The sequence below is a fragment of the Protomyctophum parallelum genome, assembly GCF_964188405.1.
Source record: "Protomyctophum parallelum genome assembly, chromosome: 20".
NCBI lineage: Eukaryota > Metazoa > Chordata > Actinopteri > Myctophiformes > Myctophidae > Protomyctophum > Protomyctophum parallelum.
The window spans coordinates 27,394,126-27,411,298 of record NC_139718.1 but is presented as its reverse complement, the minus strand read 5'-3'; the positions used below and the strand labels follow the sequence as shown (position 1 = coordinate 27,411,298).

The following is a 17,173-nucleotide window of genomic DNA, read 5'->3' as shown; positions in this document are numbered from 1 at the left end:
TTAAAGATTACACCTTAGGACTGTCTTCCTCCTTTTATGCCAGTTGTCTGCACAACCATGTCTTAACAATTCAGCTTGTATTATTTGCAGGACAAGACAAATAGGCTACAAGATTCTGTTTCTTTCAAAATCATCTTGTAAAATAATCAAAAAATGTGGGAAAACTGTGGAGACAAAAGTGTCATGTAATTCAAATCATTGTACACTGCTCTGTGATATTACTCATGGTTTATTTGGGAATCAATATCCACATGCTGATAATTGCTATACATTATGCATTTTCTTTCGTGGTGTTTACATAGATAGTTTTGTAGTTTTGTGTTTATTTTCTTTCCATTAATCTTGATGAATTTTATTGTCTGTTCCACCCCCCATACACACACACACACACACACACACACAATATCAGGCGTTTGGCAGTGTCAGTGAACTGCCCTTGACTCATAATGGCCTTCCGTCTGTCTGACTGACTGGGATTCCCGCACTAGTAAAGATTTTGCCGTGCCCTTTAAAATCCACACAGACAAAAGATGTAGACAACAAAAGGGAACCATCCCCAGTTGTTCCTCTTTGCATGGTTACCAGACTTCTTGTTGCTCCCCATAGTAAGAAAAAGTTGTAAGATGTTTACTAAAGGGGGTATCACCGCAATAGGGGAGTTGGATGCGTGTTACCTTGGACTCCCCTCGGATCCCCCTATTCATGTGTGGAATCTCATTGTTGGTCAGGGACATCATTCAAGATGGTGTTTTAAGGCTGGAGGGAGGCTCCCCAGGCCATTCGAACAGTTTTTTGAGGGCTGGAGTAAAGAGGAGAGGGGGTGTACTACATCTTGAGGTGGTGACAGCTAGCTGTGGCGAAGGAGTCCCAGAAGATTCACACATTCAGGGGGGAAAGGGCCAAAACGGGTGCAGAGTGAGTTAAGTGTTCGTGCTGAAGAGACGCCAAATAGAGACTCCTTGGAAGATGGCACCTGTGAGATTGGTGTTTGTCTCGTTCCTGCTCACCGTGAGGATGGGTGCGTCTGCTGTCTATCTGGAGCCTGAGGAGCAGGGTAAGCTCTTCACCTGAGGTTGGGGAAACTGCTTGTGCTGCACTTCTGTCAAGGGGTCAAAAATGTCCATGTGTTGGCCCTGAGGTATGTTTCATAAAGAATGTATGGATAGTCCATTGAACTTACATGTGTCATGGTGCACAGTTGTGTCTATAAGGAAGTTATGCAGCCAAAACATTTATAATTATATGCCACATGTATTAAGTGTTAATTTAAGATTTCAGGGTTAAATTATTCATTATTTAGCATTTGTGTGACTGTCAATGGTGCTGATTCTGTATGAATCGACCTAATGTAATCAAACCTGCCCATCTGGCAAACAAACAAAGGGTTACTTCTTACTTATGTGAGTTGAGATAAATCAAATATTGTAAGTGAGGTATAAACTGTTGTCCTCTTTCTCCTTTCTTGTAGAGCTCAATGACACTGTTGTATGTACTAACGATCATATGGAGGTCGTAATTCCTAGTACCTTTTTCCTCAACAAAGTGCCTCCAGTTCATGTAAGTGAGTGAGCACCAATACAACCCTATTCAACACTGTTTACCAAGTACTTTGCAGCATGTCTGTCATATCTAGGCCAATCATGTTTTTCTCAAGTGTAAATGTGTGTTTGTTTACCTAGGTTTGGGACTTGCATTTAAATGATCCAGAGTGCCGTGGTGTTGAGAAAGGAGATGATTACATTTTCAGCATTAAGAAAAACCTATCTGACTGTGGAACCATCATGGTATGTCTTTAACACTTTACCTCCATTTCTTTGTGTATTTCTTTTAAGATTGAAGATTTAATCTATTCATCAGAACATGAATCAGGCATTGCATGCTAATGTATGGACTAATACTAATCAAATTATGCAGGTGCTCTTGACATTACGTTCATAATATGAAGGCAAATTACAGTTCATACACCCATTATTGACTAAATGAAATAGTCGTCATAATAGATTATCTATTTTATGATATCTACGGTTGTAATGGGAACTGGCCACCCATCTGGACCTTTCTAGTGGTAGAAAAGGAGCTAATTGGGTGAGGTAATTGCTCTTTACATAACACTAAAAATAACTAAAAGAGACTTCCCCCCCCTTTTTATGACGCAAGTGCAGACGGTGGGCCCCTGTGTCCAGATTGCTACTTTGGAATTAGCTCATACCAGGCATAATAAGGTGGACAGAGAAAGGCACAAACTCAGAGAGAAAGGAAGGCAAAAAGGAGGGGGGAAGTGGCATATGTTTATACAGAGAAGGGTAGCGTTGTTCCTTTTCCCCATAATAGACCAGAATGTCATTCAGAGCAACAAGTGGTAGCTGAAAGGGCCCTGCAGCTCTAAATTTTCAGGATTTATATGGAAATGATGACCGTGTGTTTAAATTGGTTAAGAGGGGGACCATAATTCTTTGGCCAACCTTGCAGTCTTGCCTTATTATTTCCCTCCAAACACTCACAGAGAATGGCTGCACACTGCACCGAGGACAATTCTAACATTGGCAAGGTATAAATCCGCACTTTAGGACACGTGTGCCATTGAAGGCCTCGCTGAGAAAGCATATAGGGGGCATGTTCTTGTTAAGCAAGTAAAAGGTTAACACAGCTTTGAAGTGGTAGAACCCGGCCCGCCTTCTCCATAGCCACACACACATGCACACATGCGCACACACACACACACACACACACACCTCAGTCGTTTTATAAGACTTTTTGCATAGCAGTTGAAGAAAGTAAGCCTGCTTTGTATTAGATGCCGTTGTTAAAAGAGAGGAATGTCGTAGCTGCCAATCCGCCTTTCACCTTGAACTTAAAAGCTTTTAAACCCAGTCTCCGCAAAATAAATGACTGATAACTGGTTTACAGGTCATCCATTTCCTTATAAATGTGACATTGTTTTTTGGTCATGTTCCCTCTGATGTTTTTGCATCCGCAAAACATCAAGGCTTGGTATTATCTTGTAATAAGTGTTAGTGGGGTTCTCTTGAGAAGAAATGCAGACATGTCCTTTCGCTGTAGAAAACCAGTCTGTAGTGGTCATAGTGGGGGGTTGCATATTTACCAAGAGGTAGTAAAAGGTGTCTGGACCGTTAGGGGCACAGGGGGGCAATTCATCCTGCTCAGTGACCACGGGGCCTATACTCCATTTCAGCTCAACAGGGGCCCAGACACAACTTGGACGCAACCTTTTCAACAAGTCTGCATTTTATGGTTTCAACTACGTCACTGCCCTGCAACTGAGCATTGAACTGTATCATTCATTTACAGTGTGAAGGGATTATTACTGTTAATGTTATGGCTTTGGAAAGAGCAATGGCAAGATTGGTGTGTTTTTTTTATGGAAGCTTGAAGAAGCATTACTGTACCACTGACCACTCATGGTTATCTGCAGGTGCCATGACATTTCTCCTATTACTTTTAATGTGGTGACTGTGGCTGGAAGATGCTGTAGCCCTTGTCGTGTTATGCGTGTCCATTTGCCTTCCTATGACACTTTATACCACCTCACTGCCGCCATATGATATGCCTTGGTACTTTAGTGCATAGACGAATATTGCATGTACTGTACAAAATGGGAGAGTAATATATGTCTACTCTATAATTATATTATTGCACTATTTGCAGTTGCACTGCATGTGAAGTACTTGTGTCTTTATACTTTGTCTTTGCTTTACTTACTGTTCGTTTAGTATACAGTGAGACTGAAATGGTCAATGCCACAGCCTCAGTGTAAAAAAGAACAAATCTTGCCGTTTATAACAGAGTCATAGACGGATGGCTCAACATTCTGACTAATAATACAACTAAACGTCTGCTTATTTTGTTCTCTTCAGACTTCAGATGACACACATATCATGTTCATAAACACCATACGCAATAATGATACAGACATTGTTACCAGAAACTACATCAACATCACCTTTGTGTGCCGTTATCCGATCAACTACATGGTCCAACAGCCTAATGGAGAGAATCTGATTCGAGTGGATGTCAGGTATATAAATAGTAAACACTCTTCTTTTTCTCTATCTAGATCAGGGGATCCCAACCTTTTCCAGCTTGAGACCCAGGTTGCTAGGACCTAAACGTACAAAATTACATTATGGAAGAATCACTTATATACCAGAAATACCAGATCTGTGCACGCTCAAAACTTTTAAAGAAAATAAGTTGTATAGGTGAAAAAGAAAATGGGATATTTCCGCCACCGATAGAAATGGGTCCATGACCCTAAATGGGACGCAACCCTATGTTTGGAAACTTCTTTTTTTCCGATGATGGTTTCTTTTTTATATTAAAATGTGAATCTTAACCTTCTTTCTGCAGAACAATCACTCTGAACACAGAGGATGGGAACTTCTCAGTATCAATGTTGCTGTTCAAAGATGAGAACTTTGAGGACAGATGGACTACCGTGCCCTCACTTACCTTGGAGGACAACATATTTGTGAACGTTTTTATGGTAATTACTAGCATGGACTGAAAACGGGTCTGTCCTCCCTGAGGGTGCTGAAGGTCAGTGGTCCTCAAACTTTTTAATTTTAAGGTCCTCATTGTAGCTCTTCTCACAACATTGACGACACAGGTCGGTTCTTTATAAACGGGCATTTATTGGGCATTCTTCTCATCCCAGCTGTTCCATGCCGTGAGAACTGTATGTTCACACAAAAATAAACACATCAACAAAGTGCATCGCAGTACATAATATTGACAAAATGAAACATAGGCCTACAAGGAAATGCGCGATGCGCAGGTGAACGTGTCCATCGAACAAACAACACAACAAAATCCAAATACTAATCTAAATATATAGAATACCTCGTTGGCCGCTTGTCGTGGAAAAGCTTCTTGAATCTTGAGTTTCAGTCTTTAGAATGTCCTTTTGACCGTCTGTCTTTGACTTTATACGTCTTTCTTTCTTTAAAGTTTGTAACACACTGAACTGTGAGTGTGCTGCTTCCTTGTGCAGCTGCAGACCAGAGTCTGAACGAGTGAGACACGGTGACGGTTTGTAGCACCTGTGTGCAATGCCAGTCAATCATTGTCCAGTGTTGCTACTGACAGACAGGGAACTTTGTTCTGCCTCAGAAAGTCATCACATCGTTTACATTTTTAACCTCATATGAAATCAATTATGAACCATATATTAATTATTGCATCATGAAATTATTACGAATTATGCTTGAATGACCATGAATTGTTGTATTTTAGCTATTTTTAAAGTAAACATTTTAATAACAGCACTTACACTCATCATGACTCTGACAGTACAGGGTCCATTTGGAAACCCCTCGAGACCTGCATGGACTTGGACCCGGACCCAACTTGAGAACCACTGCTCAATGTGGAAACTATGTGGAAATATTAGACAGTATCAAAGAATTGATTTGAATAACCTTTGAACCAAGATTTAGTTACTGTTAACATTTATTTGGGACTGATAATCTTATGTTATGCAGGAATGTAAGACTAGAGTGCAACAAATTATACAGGAATTTCAAGTAGACTTGAGATCTACTAACATAATTATACTAAGCTACTAACCATATATGTTCAGTTATGGCGTTAATATTTTCTCCTAATAACAAATATGCCGTAAATTTAAGTAAATCATACTTTACTAAAAAAGCACACCCTAACATTTCTTGCACAAATGTTAATGTTAGAATTAACGATGGTTTATGAATATTACTATTAGTGTTATTAAGAATAATAATATCAGTAGAATACAATTTACATGTTCAATGGATGAAATGCATGTATTACAATTTACAATTATCCTATGAACCACTTATGCGGCTGCCCTATATACTTCATTGTACAACACATAGCAAAAATAGCTCACAAAGTGTTGCTTTGCGAAATCTTTGGAATTCTTTTCACATTTTTAAATTACTGGTATTTTGAAAGGTTTGACCTGTTTTCCCAAAATAGTGACACCACTGAACATCCTGTGGAAAACATGAGATGATATTATCTTTTTTAACCCATTGATAGTTATTTCTGGACTAGGTTAGGCATGTTTCTGCTAGTCTATGTTAAGCAATATGTGGTGTTGTAAGAGGTTCCAGGCCCAGCTGTAGTCATGACCAGACCGTACCAGACCAGACAGTAATTTGAGTAAATCAGAGCTACTTATTGGTCTCGTGCTCAATGCTGCTCATGCTCTTTGAACAGGCCCTTCCTTCCAAAACAGATCTTAGCACAGCCTCTGTGTTTCTTCACATCACTCTTGCTTCCCTACCCCCCCCCCCCCCCCCCCCCCCCAGCAAATATTTTAAGCTTGTTATGATCCCAAATGTGCCACTGGAGATACCAAGAACCCCATCCCCCCCCATGCAACTGTTGTTTACGGGTTGTGAAATGGTGTTGTTGACCCACGCCACTATGGAAAATATTTACCTTGTGTGACTTGAATGACCGTCAGTTTTGCCTTATGGATGATTGCATCAGATTCCTGACTCCCTGGCTGTCTCTGTGACTTTAGATACCGGCACATTTGATGCTGCGTATGGAAAGATGTTGGGCGACGCCAACCAGTGACCCATACAGCAACATCCAGTACACCTTCATCAGGGACAGGTCTGTCCTAAAACAGCTTGAATAAATCCAGCTGTATTCATCTTTAGTTCTTTACCCTTTCTTTTCTTTTTCTGTTTCTTCTTTTTTTTGCTTTATTAGGAGCTGAATTCAGAAGTCATGCCATAAACACCTTCTTCCAAATTGAAATGTTTTTATTGCATTCTCACAAGAAAACTGGAAAGCCATCAGTGTCAATCCTTATTTTATTTCTGGTATCACAGTGTTGACTCTTGACCATACAAGTGTTACAAGTTACAGTATACTTGAAATACTTGAAAGATGTCTGTGCTTGTATCACATGCTCTGGCTTCCTGTTCAATCAAAATACATACCAGCAATAGCAAACCAAAAATTGCAGATATACAAGCCATAATGTGTTGTGCTGGGACACATTGCGAGCTTGTACAGTAGTTTGGCTATTTTCGATGTGCAACACCAGCATACAACTTAATAAAAATAACTGTTTACTCAACCTAGGAGTTCACTGTTGAAATCCAAAATAAGATAATTAGTTGCTTAGAGAGCAGCCCAGACAACTCTTTGGGCCAGGTCATATGACCCCACCCCCTCCCTGTTTGAGGCCATAAGCGTTTCTGTTCAACAGCTGTGCATGCCCTTGACAACCAGGCAGTATATTGTACTGTTAACAACAGCAAGGCAATGAAATGCACAAGGATTTCACAATGCCATGCAATGGGGGTGATCCTCAAAGCGATTTGTCTTATGCTGTCTCTATTGCACTTAAAAGTGCAAACTGTAAACTTAGTGTTTACATTGTTTTGTTAGCTGTGTTAGCTTTGCAGTTAATCAGAGTGAATGGATGCAATGCTTATAATGAAAATACCCTTTCAATTTGCATCATTTGAAAAGATGACATACTGACTGTTCAATATGACAATCTGTGTCCTCATGACATTCTGTCTCCTGTACTGCCAGGCCTTTCTGATTTCTCTGTCTGTCTGTCTGTCTGTCTGTCTGTCTGTCTGTCTGTCTGTCTGTCTGTCTGTCTGTCTGTCTCTCTCTCTCTCTCTCTCAGCTGCCCAGTGCTATCAAGTGAACAGACACTGACAGTGTTGAAAAACGGCCAGGGTCCGGAGGCCATGTTCAGGATACAAATGTTCAAGTTTGTGGGTAGCTCTTATACTGATGTCTTCCTCCACTGCAATGTCCAAATCTGCCACAATACACCAGGATTCTGCCATCCTGTGAGTTGAGTTCATGTTGTGCCCATTCCTCAGACAGGTAGTCAGAGGCCAGTTCAGACAAGTTAGCCTATATATACAGCTGATGTCTTAAAATAGACCAAGGAGTCGAGAATTGTTTTCCAGCTGTATCCTAGTGTGGCACCCGACCTAAGTTGACTTAAGTTGATTCTAAGCCCAAATGGACAATGTTTCTTCTCGTTCTTGATGAATAAACAAAAGTCTGACACACCATTTGACAATGAGGCTGTTATAATGACTTGAAACGTGACAATGAGGCTGTTGATGCCCCTGTGTTTCTGTCACTCATATGCCTGACAAAACAATGTCTTTCCCACAACAGAACTGCTCTGGTGAAGATCCCTTGGGGAGGACACGGAGAGACATCCCTTTGTCCCATACAGTGTCTTATGGACCTATCAGACGGGTTATGTCAGAAATGGACCAACCCGGTCTGAGTATGTTTCCAACAATGGCAGTGTGGCTTGTCTTTCTTCTCTTTAATTTGGACAGGCTGATCATGAACACGTAATATTAAGACACTGTGTTTATTTTGTTATTTGTACATTTTGCACTTTTATGTAATTTACTATGAAACAATACAATTTTATATGACTTTTGTTTAATTTAGGTTATTACAAAGATGGTATTTTATTTGATTGTAAACCTGTGATCCTCACTAATCTGATCTTTTTAGATTAATATATTTGTTTGGTACTTTCACAGCTTCTTATATATATACTTTTAATTTATGTGAAGAATGTGCTACAATTAACTCCCTTTTCTTGGCAGATGCTGGAGGTGTGCCCCCTGTGGAGACCTTTGTTCTCGGAGGGCTTCTGGTTGTCCTGCTGCTGGTCACAGGGGTGTTTGGGAGGTTATGGCTTCGCTCCAGACGCTCCTACCCTGCACAAGAAGCACAGCTCACCCTGTCTAACATTCACCACATCTCAGAGGTGGCCTCGTGAACTAGTAGCCCCATTGAACTGGCAAAAGGACAGATGACCACACACATAATGTACTGAAACACTGTTCCTCTGCCTCCCTCTCTTTACCTCCCCCCATCACACGCACGTGGCACGCACATGCACACACGCACACACACAGATTATTGAGGGTGTAAATTAAACCTCAGCATGGAAATACTTGAAGGATTTTGTAAAAGGAGATGTGCTTTATAAAAAATCTTGAAAACCTTTTCTTTTCTCTCTGTCAAAATCTATTTTCATGTTTTGTAAGAAAACAACAAAACTTAATAAAGATCTTTGCTCAGTTTGCTGTCCCTGAGTTTGGTCATTTGTAAAATACACCTGCTTTTTAAATGCTCTACTCCCTGAATTTTCAATAAATTGCATGTAGTGTCTGATGATGACATATGAAATATACTTAGGGTATTCCCCAGACTTGTCTATTTACGGCGCGCTCATAGGTCCCATGTCGCCACTCGCCAGGCCAAATGTTACTGGTCTCTTGCCTGCTGACGTAGTACTCTAGTGCCCCACACTTGTAGCAAGCAAGAAGCAACACACAAACGGCCGAACAGTAAAGGTCTAACTTAGCCAGCGATAGCCGCTAGTAGCCTCTGCATAAAATAAGACTTGAACACATTATCACCGCAGATCATCGTCTTTACAGCTAAATATTTTACATTATAGTTGAGGAGTAAATTGGCACAACGTGAAGACAAAAGCAAAGCGCGTAGGAGCGCGGCTTTATTCGGGTAAGCACATTTCTAGAAGCTACCGGGGAGAACTTAGCCAAGGTAGCTGCTATCCAGCGTTAGCCTGCTGGCCATGTTGATGTTGTGCTTTGTGTAACAAAAGTTTTTTTTGCAACATCAGGCTAGCTTATTTAGTAACACAACTGGACTGTAAAGTAATTTGTAGATATTAAACCTAACAAGTTACATCACTAAGTCATAGAAGTGTTGTAGATCTACAGAAGCGCTGGCTTGTGTTTTTGTTTATTATAGCAGTTACTTTGCCAGCCAACCTTGCGTAATTAGCTGCTAGACTGTTGGCAGTGACTTGGAACAATGGCTGTGCTGTGTGTACTCACTGTGGTGTGTTGTGACTTGCAAGTTGCAACACCGTTGTGGGGTTTTAACTTTTTAAAGTTAATACCTTGTCATCATACTAATCAGACATAAGCGTTTAGTACCTTTTAGTTTAGTACAAAATAAGATAAACTCTTTCTTCCCTTGCTTTTGTCGTGACCATTATAGTTTGCAATTGCATACATAGCTTGTTCACATTCTTTAGGTTTTGTTGTCAGACTTGTCACCAAATGCCATGAATGGAGTCAATGGGCAGCTCCTGCTCTGAGCCAAAGGTGAGGGGTCAAGTGTACCCTGAGGTCTTTGGGGAACTGTTGTGACCATGTAACTCAAGAGGGGTCTTGTGAAATGTCATGGGACATAAGTTTTGGTAAACAGATACTGTCAGAGAAAAGTTCAGGAGCTTCATTACAGAATGATTTGTCTTCACGTGTGGTAAGACAGGTGTGTCCATAGGATAATGTGATTGTAACATGCACATGCATGGCTTATTCCATCACCGTCTGTGTCTGCTGCTTTGACTTACAGCATGAATATGTATGGTTGACAAAGTCTCTACTAGTGTAATTTCAGAAACTTTGTGAAACAAGTGTTTTGTTTTGTTTCAGGGTTGACAACCTCACCCCTTCCTATAAAGGCACCTCTTTGCTTTGGAGTAACCACATGACAATGGAAGACCTGCACACTCACTGCCTCAAGTGCATCAATAGAAGATGCATGGTCAGACCAGAGTTGGGTGTTTCCTGTGACCTCATCGGCTGCCACCTTGTTTGTGGGGCTGTTTTCCATGCATGCAAAATAGAGGAACATCGTCTGCTGTGTCCTTATGAACGGGTGCCTTGCCTAAACACTGGTTTTGGGTGCCCGTTCACCATCGCTCGCATAAAGATGGCAGAGCACCTTCAAACATGCCCAGCGAGCGTGGTGTGTTGTACAATGGAGTGGAACCGCTGGCCTGTGAGCTATGCCGACCGCAAGTCCTACGAGAACTTGAGCAAAGACTTTGATGAGGTGGAGCAGCTTGATATGGCATTGGCCTTGCAGGACCAGAGGATGCTACTAGAATCCCTGAAAGTGATAACAAATGTGTCTAAGAACGGTGAGAAGAAAGTTGGTGAAAGTGACAAAAAGAAAATGTCATCATCAGAAGCGATACTGGGGAATGGAACAGTGGATATGGAAGAGGAACCCTACAATGAGCTGTACAAGGCATCGGTAGAGACGAGTAGAAGCCTGGTCGCTGCCTTAGACATCCTCACCAGTTCCAGGGATGTTGATGCAATCATTGGAAACTTGAATGGTGAAAAGACTGATAAGAATGGGGTGATTCACAATGGAGAAAATGGGCACAGTGATTACGCTGTTGAGGATTTGAAAAACGTAGACATGAAGGAAAGTGACTCTGATTCAGATTGTGAGCTTGGAGCTGTAGGCGGGGTGGATTGTGTGGTTGGGGAAGAAAATGACATTGGTTGGGTAGAAGAGACTGATTTTGTTGAGTTGTATGTTGAAGAGCCGGATGACAACGAGTCAATCGATGACAATGACTCAATTGATGACAACTCCTATGTCAGGCCAGAGGTGCCTTATCATTCCATGCCTGCAGTGGCAACGGTGCCGCAAGGGCCCCAACCAGCGCCACTTCCACCTCAGATGCCGTTCTTGCTGCCTGATCTTCACGTACGAAACAATCTGTTTCAACACCTGCCTATTGAATACAGGTGCTTGGAACGTAAGCTGCATAATGTTGAGGTGCTAAGAGGAATGGGTGTGTTTACATTCAATGGCAGACGAGCACTGCTGTCTGATGGTTACCTGTTTCGGGCAAAGATGGAGGACAAGTCAGTAGACACTTCTGATTTGGAGGTTGCAGACGACCCAATGGGGCTCCACGGCATTGATCTCATCACTGCCGCCTTGCTGTTTTGCCTGGGGGACTCTCCGGGCGGCCGAGGAATCTCAGACAGCAGGTTTGTAGATGGCTACCACATTGACTTTGGTACACAGACATTCTCTTTTCCCTCTGCCATTCTCGCAACCAACACCATGGTTGGAGACATCGCTTCAGCCTCTGCCTGCGATCATGCCAGCCCGCAGCTTTCCAACCCGAGCCCCTTCCACACGCTCAGGTTGGATCTGGTCCTTGAGTGTGTGGCCCGATACCAAACCAAGCAGCGTTCCATGTTCACCTTTGTGTGTGGCCAGCTGTTCCGGCGGGATGAGTTCTCCTCTCATTTCAAAAATGTCCATGGGGATATCCATGCTGGGCTAAATGGCTGGATGGAGCACCGCTGCCCCCTGGCTTACTACGGCTGCACCTACTCACAAAGACGATTCTGCCCATCTGTGCAGGGTTCAAGAATCATCCACGACAGGCACCTTGGTTCGTTCGGAGTGCAGCCCAATCTGCCCTTGAAAAATGGGGGCAGTTTCCCAAGAAACACCTGCCGCTTTGGCTCCCAGTGTGACCACCTCACCAGTCTTCCGTTTGAGTTGTTGCAGCATGTAGCAAGTTTCCTGGATGGCTTTAGTCTGTGCCAACTGTCTAGAGTGTCCCGAACCATGAGAGACGTGTGTGCCAGCTTATTACAGAATCGTGGCATGGTGGTCCTGCTCTGGGAGAAGAAACGATGCGCTGATGGATCACATTCTTGGCAGATAAAAGAAAAGGTTAGTAATTTTGTACATTTTGTCATAGTTAATTTCTTTCCAGGTAGTTTACCAGGCATTTTGCAAAGGGTTGATTTGTTCATTTGGATTCAAAATTCTCCATTTTGACTGACATACATGTCTTTTCCAAGAAATGTAATGTGTATTTAAATAGTGCACGAGAGAAGTAATACATTTATTCTCCTGTTTGCCAATCAGGTGTGGCGATTCAGCACAGCCTTTGGTACAGTGAACGAGTGGAAATTTGCCAACATTGCAAGCATGGCTGACCACCTCAAGAAGTGCAAGTTCAACACAATCTCACGTCGGGAGGAGGCGATCCCTTTGCCTTGCATGTGTTTCACGAGAGAGCTCACTAAAGAGGGAAGATGTTTACGCTCAGTCCTCAAGCCAGTAGCTTGAGCAGATACAGCTTTTTTTTTTAACTATCTTAATGCACCCATAACTCCAAATACTATTATTTTACTCCACTGTTTACAAATAATACAAATTTACAGCGTCACAATTCATGTACGAGTTTTATTGGAGTGAAGAAGATATCATTTCAAATATGTCATTATGGAAATTACGTATTACTGTGTTTGGAAGCCCTGCAGGACAAGACGGTGCAGTTCAGCACTGTAAAGAGCCAATTCAAGTCTAAGCCTGCAATTTTCCACTCGAAGAGAGCACTTGATTAGATTCAATGCTGCCTCTGTGATTTGCTAAACTAATACCAATGTACTGAAGATTTTAATTTTGCATATGCCAGTGATGTGTATATAATAAGATATTTCAATGTAGAATTTTTATTTTTATATTAAGAAGTTATTAGTATTGTGCTGTGTTGGCAATGAGAGTAGAGCCTTAACATATGAACACTTGAGTTCTAGTCATGAGGGTTCTGAATATCTCGGTGAGATTTCTAAATGGCTTCCTGCTGGAACAAATACTGCTATCTTATCTTGCACGGTTTTATATCTTATCCTGACACCTAGAGTGTAACCAGCGTTACTTTGCTCATAGTTCTCACTAATGATTCATTTTTAGATACTGACCAGACATCAAATGTGTGTTTTGTGTAATCAGTGTGATTTAGCTGATTGGTCTTCTTCCTAAAGGGTTAGTTCAGAATTTTAGACTTAAAAACTGTAGAAAATACCATTAATATTGTTGTTGCAAAAGTATTCATTGATTGCCTGAGTTGTGGTGTGAGGTCTGGTTTTGGTGAATATTAAGTAGTTAAGGTCATTTGGCACTGGGGTCATGCCTTAAAAATATGTAAATCCACAAAACTAAAGTCAATTGTATTGGTGACCTATGTCTACCATATACCATATATGGAACTATGGTTTTGTGGTGCTGCTGGCGTAGTGATACTGGACGCAAAAAATAGTTCCACGTGATGGGTCAAAGTTGCTCTATATGGTAGAAATAGGTCAACAATACAATTGATGCTAGTTTTGTGGATTCATTGTTTTTAATGCGTGGTCCCCAGACCCCCACCAAATGACTGGAACTACTTAACACATTAACTGTTAAATCAGTGCTAAACACTAAACGGGTAGATTAACCTCTTTCTAGTTTTTTTAAATTAATTACTTCCCATCAAAAATCCTTAGCAGGGCCAGTTTCATTATTGAATAATTGCTATATTCACCAAAACCAGACCAGGCAGGTATTTCCTACAGCTTTTAAATCCAAAAATTTGAACTACCAGTAACTAACTTTAACTATGTTCTAATCTAAGTTCTGGCAAATGTGCTGGCACATTGGACAGGATGAGATATCACCCCATCCATTAGCCAAATGCTGGTAAATTTTGGCTGTGGTTGTTGTGAGTTTGCCTACTCGACCTACCACTTTGGCAGCTAACCAGCCATTATTATTAGTTTGTTTTTTATTTGGCAAAATAGCTAAAGTGCCAGATGAAGTTTGCCACCGTTGCTGGTGGGGAAAAACATTTGTTTCCTGCCCTAATGTAATATTTCATAAAATCCTGCAGGCCAGGTGTGAAGAAATATAAGAGGCACAGTCTTCCCTCTGATAAGGAGCATTCATTTTCAGTTATTTCTCTCATGGTCATTCTCTTGGCACAACATAACCAACCAACCAGTGTACAAATGTTCTTGGTGTCTCAGGGTTATAGTGTGAAACGGCATCACAAAGTGTTGGCCATTGGCCTGTAGCCTTAAGCTTGATTTATACTTTGTTGTACGACCGTGTATAAATTTAGCATTACAGAATCACTGAGAGCTACACAATGAAGACACCAGCTACTTGATTATCATGGAGACTAGGGACTGACTGGGAATATGAGATACCACTCAGTATTATAGCCTAATTGTGTGTATTGCAGTGTTGGATTAACAATGATTTCCATGTCTGGAAGAGATGATGGCTATTCATCATAGTCCCAATTGTCTGAGTAATGGAACTCACCTACCAACTAAACTGTTGAATGTGTTGTGAAAGTAAGCTGTCTTGATCTCAGTCAACACTACGTTTAACAGTTTACTGTTAATGAAACCATCATTTGGTATGTTGAAAAAACAAGGTCTAAGAAATGTATTTTATTTTTCTTCTCCCCCTTATGTGAAGAATAGCTCTGCTATACTGTATGGAAAGTAAGTTAAAAATGGCACAGAAAAATAGCCAATAGTTAACGAGGAAACATTGTTTTATGTGTTCATATTTTGAAGGAGTTTGCTGTACAGCCTAAACACTTTGTTGTTAAAACCCAACTCACATTTGTTTGCTTTATATTGTTTTGTTCTTTGTTTTACTGGTACTATTATTTGGATTGACATCATGCCTGTGTATGTAATATTGTCTAGGCAGAATTTCAGATTTTTCTTTTGCACATGATGTACTGTAAGAATTGTAGTGAGGTGTTTTTGCTCAAGTAGCAGGGATTTTCTCCCTTTTATTGCATGTGAGTGAGATTTTCTTTATTTTTCTTCCCCCTCAGCCTTAATTCACAGGGTTGGTACATGTTCATGTAGTTGTCCCATTCGCACATGTTCCGTTCATTATTCTCAATGTACACTGTCCTACAAAGGCAAGCATTTATGTTTTTGCCATTTTGAATGACATGTACATTTTATGTATTGCACATGACAAAATGTATGCCAGTAAATGTTAATAGACTGCATACTACCTACTAATGTACCAACAATATTTGACAAAAAAGGAGATCACTGCTCCTTCAGTTGCTGCTCTTTGGATTATTTGTTGGGGGGCAATAAGGTTTTTTTTTCTGTTTTTTTATTTTTATTATTTGAGATGAGATGTTAGTGTTTTTAATGTCAGCCGAATCAGGAAAGAATATATGGGTGTGTTTGGGCTCTCAGCAAATACATCAGTTAACGTTTTTCAGCTGTAAAACTGTTTATTTCATGGATTGTGTTTACAGGCTCCTCGAGTGTATCATACTTTCCTTGAGCATTAAAAGTTTTGTTTTTCTTTAAAAAAAAAAGTAATGACATGACACGACAAAGTATTTTCATGAGACACGGCTCATCTGCTCAGTTATTCGCAAAAGAGGTATCCAACATGTTCCTCTTTTTCCCACTAGATGGCGTCAAAGTGGCATAATACATTGTAAAATCAAGTGCCTCAATAAAACTGGTCAACTCAAACTAATAATACAAAACAATTATTGGACAGAAATCTTCTCCTGTCTTGCAGCACTAACTAGTTGGCGGACCACAGACTGGTTTGTTATACTCATACAAAGCTCAATCAACTAGTAAAGGTTCTGAGGGGGTGGGACTAAAAAAGGAGTTAGAATTCAAGAGACAGAGAGAAGGCAAGCACACAGGTGAAAACAGTAATGTGTGTTGTTTATTATAACTATTATAACAAGTTCAATGTTCTGTTTAATGTTGCCACCAAATTCAGAGACAGAGTGAGGCTATAGTGTATTGTGTAACCCTTACCCTGTTGGAAACAGGAAGCTGGGCTAGTGGGCTTTCACTCAGTATTTCTAAATTATACTATAACCAGCTGACATCAGTTACTAGCTGTGGCTATAGTCAACAAATATGGAGGAGTAGCCATGGTTCACATGATGCTCGTACTTCAAACAAAACATGTTTCAGGGCTAATGGTCCTCCATTCTCTAGAAGAGTGTGAGTCATATTTCAACAAGTTGTTTCTGAGTGAGTATGGATGCTATCATAGCATCCATACTCAGTTGCAAATCCCCTCTCCCCCCCTCCTCTCTCTCTCTCATTAGCAGGCAACAGTGCAGCACTATCTCTCTCTCTCTGTTTCTGGCACAACAGCACCCCTACTGGTACTCATAGTCATACTGGTGCTCATAGTCACATAGGTAGGTTAACTGCACACAGGTGAACACGGACATTGCTGTTCTTTGGAGTGGTTGCACCACTCAAAAAATAAAAATACATATTTAGGACCATTTCGAATGCTTTTTGTTATTGCTTAATGTAAATCGCTCTGGATTAAGAGCGTCTGCAGCCGTCCATAGGTGCTCTTTGAGAGCGGTTTTGAAGGAGTCAAGGGATTCACATATCTTAATGGCTGCTGGTAGGGTGTTCCACATTTTAGTGGCATAGGAGCGGAATTAATTTAATCCCTTGTTTAAAACGAATGTGGTTTTGTTGAACTCCCTCTG

General features: G+C 40.9%; 2 protein-coding genes across 2 annotated transcripts; both read left to right on the top strand.

Moving 5' to 3' along the window:
* The first annotated feature begins 875 nt into the window (after window positions 1–875).
* LOC310877972 (pancreatic secretory granule membrane major glycoprotein GP2) lies at window positions 876–8,956 on the top strand. The gene is made up of 9 exons (XM_083791993.1): window positions 876–1,054; window positions 1,469–1,557; window positions 1,680–1,784; window positions 3,876–4,036; window positions 4,369–4,504; window positions 6,530–6,624; window positions 7,661–7,829; window positions 8,170–8,284; window positions 8,619–8,956. Exons 1-9 carry the CDS (start codon window positions 967–969, stop codon window positions 8,792–8,794), a joined length of 1,134 nt encoding a protein of 377 aa, XP_083648119.1. The 5' UTR covers window positions 876–966; the 3' UTR covers window positions 8,795–8,956.
* A 410-nt stretch (window positions 8,957–9,366) lies between these two features.
* fbxo30a (F-box protein 30a) lies at window positions 9,367–16,009 on the top strand. The gene is made up of 3 exons (XM_083792300.1): window positions 9,367–9,546; window positions 10,491–12,552; window positions 12,751–16,009. Exons 2-3 carry the CDS (start codon window positions 10,546–10,548, stop codon window positions 12,952–12,954), a joined length of 2,211 nt encoding a protein of 736 aa, XP_083648426.1. The 5' UTR covers window positions 9,367–9,546; window positions 10,491–10,545; the 3' UTR covers window positions 12,955–16,009.
* Window positions 16,010–17,173: the final 1,164 nt, after the last annotated feature.

Coding starts and splice junctions, on each gene's coding strand:
- LOC310877972 (XM_083791993.1), top strand. CDS start 967: ATGGCACCTGTGAGATTGGTGTTTGTCTCGTTCCTGCTCACCGTGAGG. Junction 1,558..1,679: donor ACAAAGTGCCTCCAGTTCAT/GTAAGTGAGTGA, acceptor TTGTTTACCTAG/GTTTGGGACTTGCATTTAAA. Junction 7,830..8,169: donor CACCAGGATTCTGCCATCCT/GTGAGTTGAGTT, acceptor TTCCCACAACAG/AACTGCTCTGGTGAAGATCC.
- fbxo30a (XM_083792300.1), top strand. CDS start 10,546: ATGACAATGGAAGACCTGCACACTCACTGCCTCAAGTGCATCAATAGA. Junction 12,553..12,750: donor CTTGGCAGATAAAAGAAAAG/GTTAGTAATTTT, acceptor TTTGCCAATCAG/GTGTGGCGATTCAGCACAGC.